The 18791-nt window shown below is 50.7% G+C and overlaps 1 protein-coding gene across 1 annotated transcript in view; it reads right to left on the reverse strand.

Moving 5' to 3' along the window:
• Window positions 1-13903: 13903 nt before the first annotated feature.
• The window catches only part of PLEKHO1 (pleckstrin homology domain containing O1), a 35317-nt gene continuing 30429 nt past the window's right edge, over window positions 13904-18791 (reverse strand). The window contains exons 3-4 of the mRNA XM_048503956.1: window positions 16692-16796; window positions 13904-13923 (exon numbers count right to left, since the gene is read on the reverse strand). Of these exons, the coding sequence (XP_048359913.1) occupies window positions 13904-13923; window positions 16692-16796 (125 nt within the window). The remainder of the gene's footprint in view (window positions 13924-16691; window positions 16797-18791) is intronic.

The raw sequence follows: 18791 nt of genomic DNA on the forward strand, positions 1-18791 counted from the left end.
CTTAATGCTGCATTTCCAATGGGAAAAGGTTTACTTCATTCTTTAGAGCCTGCACTATTTAACTTATTGAATTTTAACCGATTTGCTATATTGTGTTTCATTTATGCTTGCTCAATCATTCTGAGCCCTTAGGGGGAGGGCGGTCTATAAACCGAATATATAAATAAATAAATAAATAAATAAATAAATAAATAAATAAATAAATATAAGAGCAGGTGCATTCTAATCTGGAGGAACCGGGTTTGATTCCCCGCTCTGCCGCCTGAGCGGTGGAGGCTTATCTGGGGAATTCAGATTATTAGCCTGTGCACTCCCACACACGCCAGCTGGGTGACCTTGGGCTGGTCACAGTTCTTCTGAGCTCTCAGCCCCACCCAGAGGTGGGATCCAGCAGGTTCTCACCAGTTCCCGAGAGTGGGTTACTAATTATTTGTGTGTGCCGAGAGGGGGTTACTAATTGGGTCAGCTTTTCCACCTCCACGCCCTCACCTCCCCGAGAGGCATCCTGCCTTTGAACGTGAAGGTTCCATATAGCAATTGCGACTAATAATGTAACTCCCTTGAACTGGGTTCGCCATCCCTTTCAGGTACTGCAATTCATTGATTCTCAGCCTTTCGTACCTTTTATCTCACCAGTCTCTATCAAAGAACCCGTGCGTTCCCACCATTGCTGTGTTCAGATTTCCATGAAGTTGGGGCATTTTCTATAATGTGATGATGATTTAGAAATGACCTGGTGCAAAAAAAATTTGGGGGGTCGTGGTGGGATGGCTGCCCATGGGGGGCGGGGGGAACCAACCTTGCCTTTACCTAGGGCTCAGGTTTCTGCTCTAGGGTACGCCTCTGCCCCCTTTGCTGAGGGGGGGCTGGTGAGGGAACCTGTTACTAAAATATTTGGATCCCACCACTGGCCCCACCTACCTCACAGAGTGTTTGTTGTGAGGGGGGAAGGGAAAGGAGATTGTAAGACCCTTTGAGTCTCCTTACAGGAGAGAAAGGGGAGATATAAATCCAACTCTTCTTCTTCTTTCCCTGGAAACTGGAGGTCATCTTGCGCTGGGTGTACACGAGTTGAGATGCCCCCACAGCAGGCTCCCCGTGTGCCTGTGGTACAACCATATTTCCAAACAGGCAGGGATGTGTCTGTGTGTGTCTCATTCGCCATCATTTTAGCGGCACAAGTGCATACCTCTTCCACCACCTTGTTTTCAGCACCTTAAAACTCAGGTGCAAATGTGATGCGTTTTACCGTTTTATGCGTTTTAACGCATCGACGTCCCTTTAATTTTGCAGTGGGGCTGCGTTCCCTGCCCCTGAGAGGCTCCTTCTGTATTTTGCTTTGCTTCTTGCAAACAGCGGGAGCCCGGCCCGGCAGGCAGAAGCGCCTCTAACAGGATTAGCTTCTGCTCCGCGGATGGATCAGGCGACCAAGAGAATTGGGGGGAGGAGGAGGAGGGGGGGACACTGGGGGGGGGACGAGGGTTTCCTTGGCTGTGCTTTGCCTTATATGGTGTGAAGCTGGAGGAAGCCAGTGATTGGCTGGTCCAGCAGAACCCCCCCCCCACAAGATGGTGAGGGGGGGGGATAGGAGGGGCGCTGGCAAGATCAAGTGGAGGGGAAGCTGTGGTGAAGACACAATGCTGTTTTCAGTACGTTGCCACCGGCAGTCTGCGATGCTGACAGTGGAAATGGAAGCAAATCCGATGCGTTCCGCCTCTCCCCCCCCAACACGCAGCGGCGCAGTCCACGAAGAAGGAGCCAGCTGCCTGCCCCCCCTCCCCCATGTGTCAACTGCACTTCCAGGACTCCCTGGGATAAATGCAAGCCATTGTCAGGGAAGCAAAACCAGAGAGACCAAGGTGGGGGGAGGAGAGCGTCCCCCCCCCCCCACAGCTGTCTAAGAATGTAAGAACGAGCCTGCTGGATCAGACCAGAGTCCATCTAGTCCAGCACTCTGCTACCTGCAGTGGCCCACCAGGTGCCTTTGGGAGCTCACGTGCAGGATGTGAAAGCAATGGCCTTCTGCTGCTGCTGCTCCTGAGCACCTGGTCTGCTGAGGCATTTGCAGTCTCGGATCAAGAAGAATCAAGACTGGTAGCCATAGATCGACTTCTCCTCCATAAATCTGTCCAAGCCCTTTTTAAAGCTATCCAGGTTAGTGGCCATCACCTCCTCCTGTGGCAGCATATTCCAAACACCAATCACACGTTGCGTGAAGAAGTGTTTCCTTTTATTTGTCCTAATTCTTCCCCCCAGCATATTCAATGGATGCCCCCTGGTTCTAGTATTGTGAGAAAGAGAGAAAAATTCCTTTCTGTCAACATTTTCTACCCCGTCGACCGTCTTCTGTCAACCGTCTTCTACCGTCATGTTCCTGCGTGGAAATGAAGAAAAGAAGGAGAGGCCTTCTTGATTGTCCCATCAACCAAATAATAGGTCTGGTGGGCATATCGCAAAGGACCTTTTGGGTGGCATCCCCATGATGATGGAACGACTTCCCCAGAGACATGTGCCTGGCCCCCTCACTTTTGATCTTTAAGAGGCAATTTTATTGATGGTCAATTCCCCACGGGGAATTTCTATCTAGATCAAACCAAGTTTGTAAAGAAACCGCACCTTTTAATCGAGGTTTCAACCTCCCCACCGCAGCGGAGACATGTAGGCCTATCTTGGATCCCAGAAATGTAGCAATCCCCACTACCACGCGGCATCTCCTTTGCGGGTCTCTCCTGATTGGCTGGCGTGCCGTGTTGGGGCGGGACCTTTTCGAGGCAGGAAATTCGACTTGCTAACCTGAGGTTCACTTGTTTGCACGGATGTATGTTTAAGCGTTTAGGCGCTAAGTGGGTTTTCGCTTGTTTGGAAGGGCGAACGCAGAGGTGGGATCCAGCAGGTTCTCACAGGTTCCCGAGAGTAGGTTACTAATTATCGTGTGTGCCGCAGAGTAAGCCACTAATGGGTGATTTTGCCATGGGGTTTTTGCCGTAGTTACGTCCCTCGTCTCGGCTGTAGCGCGCATGAACTTCTGGAAGCAGTCTATGAGGGGCACCGGCGCAGTATGGCAGCCTGCACCTGCGCACACTGCTTTCTCACTTCAAGGATCCGCGCAGTGGCTGCGTATTTGCCACAGCCCCGCCTATGAATGTATCGCCACGCCTCTGTCATGCCCCACCCAGCCCCACATGCGCTACGCCACAGTTTGAATCCCACCACCCTGGGAACCTGTTACTAAAATTTTTGGATCCCACCACTGGGCGAACGGTTAATCGTTTAAGCGGTTTTTTGTTATACTAATGCCGAGAGCAACGGCGAAATCGAAACCCAGAAGAGGCTGCGCGCGCATTGCTCAGTGCCTGCTGAGAGCTGATTGGTTGCTAGACTTGCGTCACGCTCCACAGTGGGAATTTCAAACACAGATTGGATCCCGGTTCCTACCCACAAAACTGGATTGAAAGCGTGTTAAGGGAAAAAAGTTGTACTTGCAAGGAGGTTCTGCCAGGACGCGGGATAAGGGGGAGAACGAGCGCCAGAAACGAGATGAATCCCTGTTCGTCGCTCAAGCAGTGGGGAGTTGTTGCTGAAACCTGGATATTTTGCATGAGTATCACACGATTAATTGACCGTGGGGAGTCGACCGATGAGGGCTTTTGATTGGTTGCTCTGCCTACCTGCAGTTTACAATGATTGATTTTAACTCGTGGTTTTAGGTTCGTATAAGGCAGTGGTTCTCAACCTGGGGGTCGGGACCCCTTTGGGGGTCGAACGACCCTTTCACAGGGGTCACCTAAGACTCTCTGCATCAGTGTTCTCCATCTGTAAAATGGATAAATGTTAGGGTTGGGGGTCACCACAACACGAGGAACTGTATTAAAGGGTCGCGACATTAGGAAGGTTGAGAACCACTGGTATAAGGCATAAAGACGGCTAATAGATGATTTAAATAAACCTCAATATGTAACCTCCCCCACTTTTAGGTTACACAACCCCAGCCCCCCAATTTGAGGCCCCACACATCAACACCTTGAGACGTTCTTACAAACATTCACTTCTTTTATTCTTATGATCTTTTTTTCACAGCCTCAAATATCAAACAAGGTAAAGAAGCGCGGCTGCAGGCTGGTGCAAGAAAAGGGCCGTACAAAGGACTGCCCCGGCTTTTAAAAAAGGTTTCACATAAAAATCAGTGCAGAGATGGCTTGGCCTCAGAAGGGGAAGGCGGGGGGGGGGGTCAAGGGAGAGCAGAAACACACCCCGACGTGAAAGAGAAGGGACCTCAGAAACGGACTCGTCTGGATTCACGGGGCCACGGACCCGTGTGCTTCCTCTTAGTATCCGGAGCTCTCCTGGGCCGTAAGAGTCCCATCAAGAGAGGGAATCTTGTGCTCGGGAAAGCACCCGCTGTAGCAGAACAGATCCACAGGATCCAACCCGGTGGATTCCTTAGAAACAGACAAAACAACTACCTGGAACGGTTTTCACTGTTTTGCCAAACCCACATCTCAGAGCGGGAGAAGACGACGGAAAAAGATAACGTTGCAGCATTTCAATTTGTCCGGATAGGGAGGGAGCGGATGCTTGGTACCGGTTTCCAGAACTGTGCCATGTGGGTAGGGGGGGGATGACCAAATTCTTACATTCTTGCTCCCCACAAAAGGCAGCGGGGGAAACGGATCGGCCACAAGTACCAGAAGGAAGCTGAGAAAGTACTCCAGGCAACGCAGACGCAACTCACTGCCGCGAGATGTGGCCGTAGTCGCAGAGTTTAGAGGACTTCGGATGGGAGAAACAAAAATCGACAAGGTCACGGAGGACTGGGGAGGTGGGTTCAAGTGGCAAAGAACGGACTTTCCCTGTCTGGTGAGCAGATACCAAAGACAAGGAAGGGCTGCCAATTTCCAGGTAGGGCAGGGAGATCTCCTGGAATTACAACCGATTTCCAGACTACAGAGATCGGTTCTCCTGGAGCAGGGGTCTGCAACCTGCAGCTCTCCAGATGTTCATGGACTACAATTCCCATCAGCCCCTGCCACCATGGTGTTGCAGACCCCTGCCCTGGAGAAAGTGGCAGGTCTGAAAGCCAGAGCTGATGGTAATATACCAGTGGTGGCGAACCTATGGCACGGGTGCCAGAGGTGGCAGTCAGAGCCCTCTCTGTGGGCACGTGCAAACAGAGTGCCCCCCCACATATCTAGGCTGGCCTGGGCCACTGGGCTCAGCATTAAACCTAAGACCTAGTTTTGGGGAAGCAGTGTAGGTAACCCTGTTAAGCGCTGTTAAACCCCACTGATTTTCATGCAAAGATCTAAAGCAGGATCCTTTACCCAGGAGTAAGCTCGGTTGCTGGCAATGGGGCTTGCTTCTGAGTAAACCTTCCTAGGGTCGTGATTCACCCGTTGGAAGAATTGCACAGTTGCTTCAAAGAAAAGCCACCGACTACCACCAAGCTTACTCCTGAGTAACGCGCGCCTTGGAGCCAACCATTTTTTCTATACTAAAACCTCAGTATTCAGGTTAAATTGCCATGTTGGCACTTTGCGATAAATAAGTGGGTTTTGGGTTGCAGTTGGGCACTCGGCCTTGAAAAGGTTCGCCATCACTGTAATATACCCTGCTGGGGTCCCTCCCCAAACCCAGCCCTGCCCTCTTTCCCAAATCTCCAGGAATTTCCCAAAGTGGAGTTGGCAACCCTCAGTGACACGAACCCTCGACCTGCGGCTTCATGGAGATCTTTCCGTTGTGCCAGGTTCCCCCCAGAATCAGCCCTTGGGGGTGATGCTCTGAACGGCAAATCAAGTTTCCCCTTCTCCTACAGACCTTCATGCTCTTCTCTTCTCCCCTTTCCCCACCTGCCCTGGCCTTTGGTTCCCTCAGCTGCTTTCCAAAAGGGTTTTTTCTCCCAGAGCTCACGGCAGGCCCCTCCAGGGCGGGCGCAGATAAAAACCCGATGGGTTCGTTTCCTGGCAGCCACGTCCGAAATTCCGTGCCAGATCCCTGGAGAAGAAAAGCTTTCCCCTTAATCACGAGAGCATCTGAATACGTAAACGCGGTACAGGCCGCCAGACGAAACGAGGAGACGGAGCTTGACGACAACACGTAAGAGAAGGAAGTAAAACTAATCTTTTCTTTTATTGAGGCTGGCTTGCATAGTGGTTCTTTTTTTTTTTTTTTTAAACGGTTTCCTTAGCATCCGCAGAACTTTTTGAAGAAGCAGAACTTAGCAACTTTCGTTAGGATATTCTACAAAGTGGACTAAGTCATGGGAGCACAGACGCCGGAGGGGCGGAAGGGACACGGAAGAGCGCGTCGGTCTACACATTTGCCTCCGTCCAAGGCCGCATGCACACGGCTGCTCGCAGGAGTAGGACACAGCAAGACCGGGTAGGGCGGAAAGAGGGGAGGCCGCGCATGCACTACCACGGGTTTCAGGTGCAGCGTGTGTTTTTCTCCAGTACGCGACAAGACTTGCAGTGGTTTGCACCCATGGTTACAACGAGAGGCATGCAGAATCCTAGTTCTTGAGCGGTTGCTTTCTAGGGCACTGCTGCTCCCCCCAAACCCAGGAGCAGAAACTTCTGCCTCTAATTCGCTTCAGAGTGCCACAAATAGTGCCACTTTCTTCCGTGGCCTCCAGGACTCCTCGGAGCCTAGCTGGCTCCAGCTATCCATCCCATGGCTAAGATTCCCCATCTGGGGCAGGCTCTGGCTGGCGTTTTTGCTGCTCGTGAGTCGTTCCTGCTAAGCATATCTCTTCTGCTTCTGCCCCCTGCCCACCCATCAAGACCAGTACTGTTTACTCTGGCTGGAAGTAGCTCTCCAAGGTCTTCAGTACACCCCCTGGCCGGTCCATAACACTGGAGCAGCAGTGGCGTAGTGGTTAAGAGCAGGTGTACTCTAATCTGGAGGAAGCGGGTTTGATTCCCCGCTCTGCCACTTGAGCTGTGGCGGCTTATCTGGGGAATTCAGATTAGCCTGTGCGCTCCCACACACGCCAGCTGGGTGACCTTGGGCTAGTCACAGTTCTTCAAAGCTCTCTCAGCCCCACCTACCTCACACGGTGTTTGTTGTGAGGGAGGAAGGGAAAGGAGTTTGTCAGCCCCTTTGAGTCTCCTACAGGAGAGGAAAGTGGGGATATAAATCCAAACTCTTCTTCTTCTACTTCCCCGCATATCGATTTCAACTGACACCAACTCTGGTATGATCTCAGTCCACTTGAGACAGTGCCTACCCCAAGACTGATCAGGCATCCAGCCAGATGACCTCTAAGCCCCCAAAACTTGGCCACAAGCAGTGAGCTGCTTGCTGGCTTGGTACAGGACCCCAGGGATTGTAAGGGTCGGTTAACTCCAGTCTACTGATGTCAAGCCAAACGGGAGCCGGGCCTGACAGAGACTAACTCAGCTCCTTCTTGGAGAGCATACCTGGGACTTCACACTCACACAGATGCAGAAATGGAATTTTTGAAAAGCCGGAACGTCAACAGGCTAGCAATCAGGGTCTGCAACCTGCGGCTCTCCAGATGTTCATGGACTACAATTCCCATCAGCCCCTGCCACTGTAACCCCCATGCTCAGAATGGGTTGATCCAGAAAGGGGTGGAGACTCAAAGCAGCAGAAGGCTGCAGAGCTCATGTTAGTTTGGAGGAGACGAGGCTACCAGACTGGGACCTTTGGTTTGTATAAGCCCTGAACACCTTTGTCAAGTAGTAACTGCAATGTTGTTTGGGAACTAGTGGTGAAGGTAGTTGTTTATTTTTGCTATGTTGTAAAATGTTGGAGCTTCTTATTGTTTCCCAGGGGTTTCTTTTTTGTGGTTGTAATGGGTGAGAGTTCTCCTGGAAACCTTCATTATGTTGAATCCTGTTCACCAAGCCCTTTTGGAGGTCTTCAGTTTAGCCAATCCCACTTCTGCAAGAGAAGAATTGGGCTTGGCGGTATCACGCTTGGAGCTGTATAAATATATAAGGACTTGAAAATGCAACCTGAACAGGACCTTGAAGTGTGATGTTAAATGTTGATGTTTGGTGTTATATGTTAAGAAAGTAAACCATTTTGTTTTTTAAATTTGTTGTTGCAAACTCATTCCAAGTTCTGCCCCACAGAACCCACAGATAGAGGTTACACCAAAATGGCCAATTGGCCATGCTGGCAGGGGCTGATGGGAATTGTAGTCCATGAACATCCGGAGAGCCGCAGGTTGCAGACCCTTGGAGCTGGAATTCTAATCAAACAGGGTGATGAGATAATGGCTACCGAAAGAAACAAAGTGATTTGGGGGGGTGGGGGGGGAGAGAAAACACTTTAAAATATTCCACCAGGATTTCTCTGAAATAAAACACTGAGATGAACACACGGTTTGAGAACAAAACCACTGAGTGAGCGCAACCCTGGGATATCCCCCTTTGCCCAAGCCCACTTTCATCTCCCCATGCAGAGGAAAATCTCTTCACCTGCTCTGGAGATCCGTTAATCCACACCCGACCACCAAGACGGCTACATCGGCATTTGGGGGACTGGAGCCACAGAGGAAACTTGTAAGTTCAGTTGACTCAAACGAGATGCTTGTTTTCTGCCTCTTTAACAAGCACTTCCATTGTAGGCAAAGGAAGACCCAGAAACAATTCAACCTGGAATGTGTAAGAGACACGACCCGAGGGGGCAGGTGTGTGTCTTGAGGTGTTGGCAAGAAGAAGTAACTCTGCCCAAAACACAAGAAGCGGTCCTCGTTTTAGACCACTGCGTTCCTTTCTGGTTGTTGCCACTCACGAAAGATATCGTGAAAGATATCCGCGAAATTATAGCTCCAAAGGATTGCCCTGTTGGTCTGCAGTGGAAGAACCGGATTCGAGTCCAAAAGCGCCTTAGAGAAAAAATGAGATTTGGGGGGTAGATTCAGGTGTGTAGCTGTGTCGGTGTGAAGCAGCAGAAAAAGGCTCGTGACCGGTGGCATCTTTAAGGCCAACCAAGTTTTATTCTTGGTATAAACTTCAGTGTGCAGGTCAGAGGCATACCGGGGGTAAATGGCACCCGGAGACAAATTGTCTCCAGGACGCCCCTGATGCCCCCAGGCTCCACCCCCTGCCCTTGACCCCGCCCATGTCACAATGGACATGGGCAAGGTATAGGGTGCCCACCTCCCCCCCCCAGACTCCCCCTGCCGGCTGGGAGCCCAGTCGGCAGGAGGGGAAAAGGAAGGGGGGAGTCCAGGGTGAGGTTGAGGGCACTTGGAGGTAGCAGGAAGTCCTGCTGCCTCGTCGTTTTTGCATGCCTCGACTGATACGGACGGGTCTGTGGAAACGACAAGGCAGCAGGCCTTCCAGGTCACGTGATTTTGTGCCCCCCACGTGACCAGAAGAGTGGCGCCTGGGGACAAGGGATACCCCTTGTCCCTAGGTAGATACGCCACTGGTGCAGGTTCATTTCTTTAGATAAGCTGCACACAAAAACTTATACCAAGAATAAGACTTGTTTGGGCTTAAAAGTGCCACTTGGCCCACATTTTATTCTGCCAAAAAAAAAATTTGGTGGGGGAGATATAAGCTTTTGAGAGTCAACGCTTCCTTCATCAGATAGGAGCAGGACAAAGGGAATTTTGACTCTCAAAAGCTAGCACTCCCCAAAATGTTGTTGATCTCTGAGGTGCTGTCAGCGAAATAAACAGGACTGAGAGGAAAACCACTCAAGACGGGTGAAAATCACTTGAGATAGCAAATCCTCTGAGGACAAGCAAAAAGGGCTGGGCGCTGTTATGTTTAGATGGCAGGAAAGAAGGCAAGGGGAGGCCAACGCTGGCTGCGGTCAAGTAGTTCGAAAGATGAAGATGGGCCTGCCCTGGCAAAGAAGGATCAGATAAGAAGCCGTCCTGTGAGAATCACAGGAAGGCAAACTGCGGTTAAAATGCTGGTGGTAGAAAGGGCTGAAGTCACAGCCGACTGAATGGCGACCCTGTAGATCCGTGGTGGCGAACCTTTGGCACTCCAGATGTTACGGACTACAATTCCCATCAGCCCCTTCCAGCATGGCCAATTGGCCATGCTGGCAGGGGCTGATGGGAATTGTAGTCCATAACATCTGGAGTGTCGCGAAGACACCTGGCAAGTTAGGGATGTGTCGGCGGCAAGAGACGACTGCAGAACCGCTTGCTGCCATTCTCCTCGACCTCTGTACAGCAACCCCGAATTTTTTCAGTGGCCTCCCATCGGTGGAAGATGCTGCCGTTCGCCCCGTCACGCTGCGCCTCTTGAAGAAACACAACCTCCCCCAGGCCTCCCAAAGAAACAGAGTGTGATTTCCGCCTCTGATCCGGTTACGCACAAGCACGAAAGCCGAGCTGCGCCGCTTCACAAAAGTGCTGATCTGGAGATGTCAGCACGATGAAGATACCTGAGATACGATCGAGGACCCAGGTTAGATTTCCCGGGGCCTGGCTTGAGTCTGAGCATCGCTTGCAGAGAAGGGGAGCCATCTGGACTAGCCTCTGGTCGGATTCCCTCCCCTCTCCGCCCATTTCCGCGGGCACTTCTAGGCCTTCTGCAAGTGGGGGGTGGGCTCTGATCTGGAGAACTGTGCTTGATTCCCCACTCCTCCACACAAAGCTTGCTGGGAGACCTTGGGCCAGTCACAGTTCTCTCAGAACTCTCTCATCCCCACCAACCTCTGGGCCAAAGGTGCTCCGCTGTAGGGAGAGGTGGTGCTGAGCCAGGCCAGTTCTTGAGCCTCCTTACAGGAGAGAAAGGGAGGTATAAATCCAAACTCCTCCTCCTCCTCTTCTTCTTGGGCTAGTCACAGTTCTCTCTGAACTCTCTCAGCCCCACCTACCTCCCAAGGAGTCTGTTGTGGGGAGAGGACGGGATTTGTAAGCCGCTTTAAGACTCCTTACGGTTGAAGAAAGGGGGGGGGTATAATTCCAAATTCTTCTTCTTCTAACACTGAATCAGACCCTGGGCCCATAAAAACCATCAGCACTTTGAAGGACACGAGTCGTGAACCCTTTGAGAGCCTTTGAGAGCATCTGCCAACCACAAACTGCGTTTAGCAGTATGTAAGAACATAAGAACTAGCCTGCTGGATCAGACCAGAGTCCATCTAGTCCAGCTCTCTGCTACTCGCAGTGGCCCACCAGGTGCCTTTGGGAGCTCACCTGCAGGATGTGAAAGCAATGGCCTTAAGAACATAAGAACTAGCCTGCTGGATCAGACCAGAGTCCATCTAGTCCAGCTCTCTGCTACTCGCAGTGGCCCACCAGGTGCCTTTGGGAGCTCACAGGCAGGAGGTGAAAGCAACGGCCTTCTGCGGCTGCTGCTCCCGAGCACCTGGTCTGCTAAGGTATTTGCAACCTCAGATCAAGGAGGATCAAGACAGGAAATATAGATCTAATTTCTCCTCCAGTAATTCCTGTCCAAGCCCCTTTTAAAGCTATCCAGGTGAGTGGCCATCACCACCTCCTGTGGCAGCATATTCCAAACACCAATCACACGTTGCGTGAAGAAGTGTTTCCTTTGATTAGTCCTAATTCTTTCCCCCAGTATTTTCAATGGATGCCCCCTGGTTCTAGTATTGTGAGGAAGAGAGAAAAATTTCTCTCTGTCAACATGTAGAGGTCTCAAATTCTGCTGAAGCAAGACTTAACCTTCACCTTCCTTTTACTAAATAAGCTGAAACTAAGGATGGATGGGCTACATGAATGTAGCCAGACTGACTGGATGAGAACCCCCATCGGAAAGTAGGATAAGAAATGACAGGGACCCAAACTCTTGTACATTTATAAGACAATCTGTCTACTGAGAGGGCGGAGTTTTCTTAGTCATTTTGTATTATATTAACTTGTGCTTGTATGCAGAATTGCGAATGTTGTATTTATGGTGTTGGCCGCCCCAAGCCCAGCCTTTGGCTGGGGTAGGGAGGGATAAAAATCAAAAATAAAGCAAACCTGTTAAAACTGGGTTTTCCCATTCGAGCAGACGGTTTTCCAAGCAGTACCGGATGGATGAGGGCGTTTTGATTTGGTGACCGTGTTGTGGGAATTAAATAGATCGTCCAGTTTGGGCAGGAAAGACGCTTGGTTCCTTTGTGCCAGGCCAAGATTGTAGCTGTGGGCAGAGGACTGGCCCTAAGGAAGAGGGGCAGCGTGCCTAGAAAGAGGCACAGGAGGAGCCGGGGGGGCGGGGGGATGTTGAAGGAATCAGCAACAGCAACAACAGACCCAACTCCAAGCAGGCCTCAAGAACCGGGCTACCAACAGGAGTGCTTTTTGGGGTTCTGCTAAGCTCCCTTTCTAGCGCCCCACCGGAAGTCTTTCTGGTAAATCAATCGAAGTCCCTGAAAGTAACGACGATCTCTAGATGACATTCTCTGTGTGTTGTGGGTTTTCCGGGTTGTATGGTCGTGTTACATTGTCGCGATTTTTTCCTGGAAGAACGTTGTGACCTGCACCTGGCAGTCGCAGAAGATGCCGTTATGGTAGGCAAAACGCTAGGAGAAAATGCATCAGAACACTAATTATACAACCCTCGAAAACCCACACAGAATACCCTATCACTGATTCTGGCAGTGAAAGCCTTCAACATTCTATGTGCTACAGCCCCTCTTACCCCAGACACACAAGACCCAGCATCCACTAGTCCAGAGGTCTGCAACCTGCGGCTCTCCAGATGTTCATGGACTACAAATAGATGAAAGATGGATGGATGGATGGATGGATGGATGGATGGATGGATGGATGGATGGATGGATGGATGGATGGATGGATGGATGGATGGATGGATGGATGGATGGATGGATAGGGGCTGATGGGATTTGTAGTCCACAAACATCTGGAGAGCCGCAGGTTGCAGACCCCTGCACTAGTCCTTCCTTTTGAATGAGTTCTGCACTACGCTTGACTTGGGGGCCTTTGACCGAAGACATATCATCGGGGAGAGGATGCTTTCCGAATAAATAAAAAGCACAAACGCAGCTGGACTTATTGGAATGTGTTCATCTGGAGTTCTAGGAAGGAAGGGCGTCGTAGGGGACGCGGCGGGGCAGGGGGGCGGGCTTGCCAGGAGGAGAGCAGGCACCTCAACGCTTCAAACACTGCCAAGAAAAATAGAGATTGATCGTGAGCCCCCTCCCCGGCCCCCGGCCCCGCCCGCACCTTCTGGCCTACTAATTGACTCTTTTTCTGTATTTTAATTTCGTTGAAGCGGTCTGTTGGGCCTTCGGATCGGACAGCCGCTTAAAGAGGTCCCGGAGCTCTTTGATTCGATAGTACCCTTGGCTTGGCTGCCTAGTATAATATCGCTCTCCCCATGTTTTCTAGCCGCTCGGTCTCCTGCAAAACGGCCTCTGAGTCTGGTTTCGAGGGGGAGCCCGAGGAGGAGGAGGAGGAGGCGTCAGCCCCCGTGCCCAGCTCCTTCGCCTTCCGCCTGCCCTCCCCGTGAGTCTCTTCACCTCCTCGCCAAGAGTTCCTGCGGTGTTCTTTTCGAGTCTCAGCGCCACGAGTTCCTGGATGCGGCTCAGCTGCTCCGGCTCGGCGGCCGAGATGTTTAGCGTCTCTAGTCTTTCCGCAGGACGGCCCGGTGCAACTGCGCGGTGAAATCCCGGCAAGAGAGAATCTCTTCCATGGAGGCGCATTTGTTCTTCTCCGCGTGGGAGAGCTTTTTCGGAACCTGAGGCGTATTACATGGTCCCTATTGTCGAATGAATTCTTCCGTTGCGAGTATCTGTCGCAAGAGGCGTCCTCCTGTCTCGGAAGGCTGTTTTACACCGTCCCTTCTCCGGCGGCTTGGCGCCTTTCGGAATCTGAACACCTGCGCCCCGCCGCCGTGAGATGGGCGACCGTCTTATCTCCGAAGCTGTCTCCGTTGCGCCGGGGTCTTCCGGGGAGGGGTCCTCTTCTTGGATCAAGTCAAGAGTCAGCATTCCATCAGACGTTGAGGTAGATGCCTAGAAACAGAGACCCCCCCGAAAAGGAAGAGTTGTTCACAATGCCACGCAACAATCCAGTTTATGCCATCCGGCTGCACCAGAAGGGAAGAGAGAACCAAGAAGCCCTCCGCGCCAGCCTCCCTGGGATCTGTGGCCACCGACTTCCTCCAGTGGTGGGATCCAAAAATTCTAGTAATAGGTTCCCATGGTGGTGGGATTCAAACAGTGGCGTAGCGCCAATGGGGATGGTATGGGTACAACGTAAGTAATGGCCGGGCATTCCGGAAGCGTATTAATAATTTCTTCGTTACTTCGTAAAAAAACTTAATTGCATAAAAAAAGTTCCCCACCGCCAGCTGGTATCTTTCTGTCCATAATTTAAATTCATTCAAGCAAGTCCTATCGTCTGCTGCCAACAGAAACAACTACTTCTCCTCGAATTGACTGCCTGTCAAATACTTAATACTTTCAAATACTTAATGTTGTTTCTAGAAATCAAAAGAAGGATACTTTCCTTAAACCAGGAACTTTACCATATTTCTAAAACATGTTTTTAAAACAGCCCAACAGGGAGAATTATCCCGTTTTCTACCTTCGCTAACCAGCCACATCGGAAACAACAGGACTTTATGATTTTGGGACCTAATGGAATTTCTAACGGAAAAGCGGACCCAATGAGTAACCCCCTCTCGGCACTCACAAATAATAAGTAACCCACTCTCGGGAACGGGTGAGAACCTGCTGGATCCCACCTCTGGCTTCCTCCCTCCGTCCCCCCCTTCTCCAAGAGCTTCTATCAGCAGTCTATCTGAGCTGGGCTCAGGCCCGAATGTGCCTCTTTCCCTCCCTTTTTTCTTCCCCGTCTTCCTTTTACAACATCTGAGTCACACTGTAGGTATTATTTTGACACGTATGTTGCCTCGAATACAGTGGCAAAAAGATGACTTAAAGGGAAATATTGTGAAAAAAAACAGAATGACTGTAACAGGGAATATTTTTATCAATGACTTGGATGATGAAATAGAGGACATGTTACTCAAATTTGCGCATGATACCAAGTTAGAAGAGGGTAGCTAATACCCTGGAGGATAGGGGCAGGATTCAAAATGACCCGGACAGATTAGAGAGCTGGGCCAAAACAAACAAAATGAATTTCAATAGGCATAAACGTAAGGTACTACATTTAGGCAGAAAAGATGAAATGCACAAATATAGGATGGGTGACACCTGACTTGACAACACTACATGTGAAAAGGGATCTGGGAGTCTTAGTAGACCACAAGCTGAACATGAGTCAGAAGTGTGATGCAGCAGCCAAGAAAGCCAATGCGATTCTGGGCTGTATCAATAGGAGCATAGTGTCTAGATAAAGGGATGCAATTGTACCTCTCTATTCTGTATTGGTTAGACCTCACCTGGAATATTGTGTCCAGTTCTGGGCACCGCAATTCAAGAAGGATATTGACTAGCTGGAATGGGTCCAGAGGAGGGCAACCAAAATGGTAAAAGGTCTGGAACCCATGCTCTACGAGGAGAAACTTAAGGAGCTGGGGATGTTTAGTTTGATGAAGAGAAGGTTAAGAGGTGACATGATAGCCATGTTTAGATCTTTAAAGGGATGTCATGCTGGTGAGGGAGCAAGCTTGTTTTCTGTGGCTCCAGAGACTAGGACCAGGAGTCATGGGTTCGAGGTGAAGGAAAAGAGATTCCACTTAAGCATCAGGAAAAACTTCCTGACTGTCAGGGCTGTTCGACAGTGGAGTGCACTGCGTCGGAGAGTGGTGGAGTCTCCTTCTTTTGAGGTTTGTAAACAGAGGCTGGATGGCCATCAGTCAGGAGTGCTTTGATTGTGTGTCCCTGCATTGCAAGGGGGGTGAGCTTGATGGCCCTTGGGGGTCTCTCTCAAGTCTATGATTGTTTGAGTCTAGGGAAGTTTGGGATTTAAGCTGTCTCTGTTTTAGAATTTCAGTATGCTGCTATTGAGTTTAAGGGTTGCAATTGTGTTTTAACTGTTGTTGGATATCATGTGTTGCGTTGTACACTGCCTAGAGCCCTCCAGGGATGAGGCGGTGTAGAGGACAAGGATTCAAATGACCAGGTAAAGGACGATATCGTGTCTCAACCCAACCAGACCAAGAGAGGTACAAGCTAGGCATTGAAAGCACTGGGGTTGGGATGCTCAGTACTTTTATACCCTTTTGCCCAGTTAGGGGCGGGAGCAAGTGAGTTTTAAGTTTCATTTTCCTAAATTCTCTGGAATTTCCCATGCTGGGCTTGCTGGGCTGAGCTAATTAGCAGCTCTTCTATTGTTCTAAGTACTCGGGACAATGGGAGTCAATTGCTCTTAGATTAAATCAGGAAGCACAGAATAACTTTATGCAGAGTAACTCTGTAGAGACACTGCCCAGGTTATTCAGATTTGGCTGAGACATTTGATTAGGGAGAGACTGATTATAACTCTTCCTCTACACGGTGGCAGTGGTGGAGCTAATACAAAATGGCTGCGGTTAGGCTAATACAGATACTTTCTCTACAGGCGGTCCACGAAACACAAATTAATATGGCCTCAGAAGTCTCCCCAAGTAAAAATCAGGCCCAAGGCAGAGAAGGGTGTGATCTGAGGCTTTGGGCCACAGTCCCAATGAGTCAGAGCCAAATTTGTCACTGGCACATGGATAAAAAAAGCATGCCTCTTTATGACAAATTCCAGCCAGCACGTAATTTCTCCCAGTTTGAGTGCTGTTCGGGAGAACTCAGCACGGGATTCGATCTCCCGCTGTACCTACCACAGCCATCAAGTGCCCCCGAGTTGGGGGTCAGCTCTTGAGTGCTGGATCTGTTCCCGGTCGCTACGTCGGGTGAGCAAGGTAGCTCTCCTCCCCCACAGTAACCTGAAATGCAACACAAGCCCCTGTCAGCCATCTAGTGGAGTAACTTTGCCCAAGCGCTCGAGGCGTAAAATCGGAGCCCAGCTGAGAGATCTCAGTGAATCACTTATCCCTTCAGTGTTGCTCTTCCAGGCAGGTTTCTCCTCCCTCCGCTGATCTTCGAGCCCTCTCCCATATTCATTACCTACAACAAGCAGCTGGAATATCTCTGGGGAGGCAGCTCATCGACTGGCGATGCCAGATCGCTCCGAGCGGGCCCCTGGAAAACGCTCAGCTCTGTGCAGAGGCTGCCTGGCTGAGATGAGCAGGGAGGACAGAAGAGCCGTCCCGATTGCAATCAAGGAGTCGTTTCCTTGGGAAGGCCTTCTGGGGAGCAGGAGAAATGCTCCCTGGGTTTGGCACGACACCCTCCTAGATAGAATGACTGCCCAGCCCTCCCTCTGCCCTGCCCGTTCCTCCCATGGGTTAAGCCCTAATCTTTGCTGACTGAGATCTACAATTGTGCACATTCCACTACAACCCATAGACTTCAGAGGCGGAGCCGGCGGTGTAAAGCCGGACCTGGGCAGGGCAGAGTTTGCAGTTCAAGGCTGGATCCAGGTTTAAACTGCAGGCTTCAAGAAGAAGAGTTTGGATTTATATCCCCCCTTTCTCTCCTGTAGGAGACTCAAAGGGGCTTACAATCTCCTTTCCCTTCCCCCCTCCCCCAACAAACATCCTGTGAGGTGGGTGTGGCTGAGAGAGCTCCAGAGAACTGTGACTAGCCCAAGGTCGCCCAGCTGGCATGTGCTAGAGTGCACAAGCTAATCTGGTTCCCCAGATAAGACTCCACAGCTCAAGTGGCAGAGCGGGGAATCAAACCCGGTTCTCCAGATTAGAGTGCACCTGCTCTTAACCATTACGCCACTAGCCCAAGGTCACCTAGCTGGCATGTGTTGGAGTGCACAAGCTAATCTGGTTCCCCAGATAAGACTCCACAGCTCAAGTGGCAGAGTGGGGAATCAAACCTGGTTCTCCAGATTAGAGTGCACCTGCTCTTAACCATTATGCCACTAGCCCAAGGTCACCCAGCTGGCATGTGTGAGAGTGCACAAGCTAATCTGGTTCCCCAGATAAGACTCCTCAGCTCCAGTGGCAGAGCGGGGAATCAAACCCGGTTCTCCAGATTAGAATGCACCCTCTCTTAACCCTGGCTCTCTAGGTGGAGCTTGCAAGTCAAAGGTAGGCCTGTCCAAGGCCAGCCTTGAGTTGTGCCCCCGCACCGAACATGGTGGGGGGGGGGCAGTTTGATGGTGGGGGGACAGAGCTTGTGGGGGGCTCTAGGCTGCATGAAGTGCCCCTCAAGCAGCACCCAAGGCGCAAGCCCTCGTTTGCCCACCCTAGTTCTGCTCTTGCCTGCATACTTTTTGTTCCTTGTTTGTTTTAATTTAAATCTGTTTCAACTGTACTTTTTGAAAGCCACTTTGGCTGCCCAGAGTGGAATAAAGGTGGGATTAAAATAAACAAACCAAGTAAAATAAAATGCAAAAATAAGAAAGGACCAGCCAGAGAAACGGCACCAAATATCTAAGACCAAACTAAAAGCTGCAATGCGGGTGGTGAGAGCACAATGCAGGTGGAAGAAGAAGAAGAAGAAGAAGAGTTGGATTTATATCCCCCCTTTCTCTCCTGCAGGAGACTCAAAGGGGCTTTCAATCTCCTTGCCCTTCCCCCCTCACAACAAACACCCTGTGAGGTAGGTGGGGCTGAGAGAGCTCCGAGAAGTTGTGACTAGCCCAAGGTCACCCAGCTGGCGTGTGTGGGAGTGCACAGGCTAATCTGAATTCCCCAGATCAGCCTCCACAGCTCAGGCGGCAGAGCTGGGAATCAAACCCGGTTCCTCCAGATTAGATACACGAGCTCTTCAATTCTCCTACGCCACTGCTGCTCCACACACCTGCACTGCCATCTGGGGAGACCTTTGCCTATTAGGGATAATGGTAATCCCACAACACTGTG

Source organism: Sphaerodactylus townsendi, linkage group LG01, assembly GCF_021028975.2.
Source record: "Sphaerodactylus townsendi isolate TG3544 linkage group LG01, MPM_Stown_v2.3, whole genome shotgun sequence".
Taxonomy (NCBI): Eukaryota; Metazoa; Chordata; class Lepidosauria; order Squamata; family Sphaerodactylidae; genus Sphaerodactylus; species Sphaerodactylus townsendi.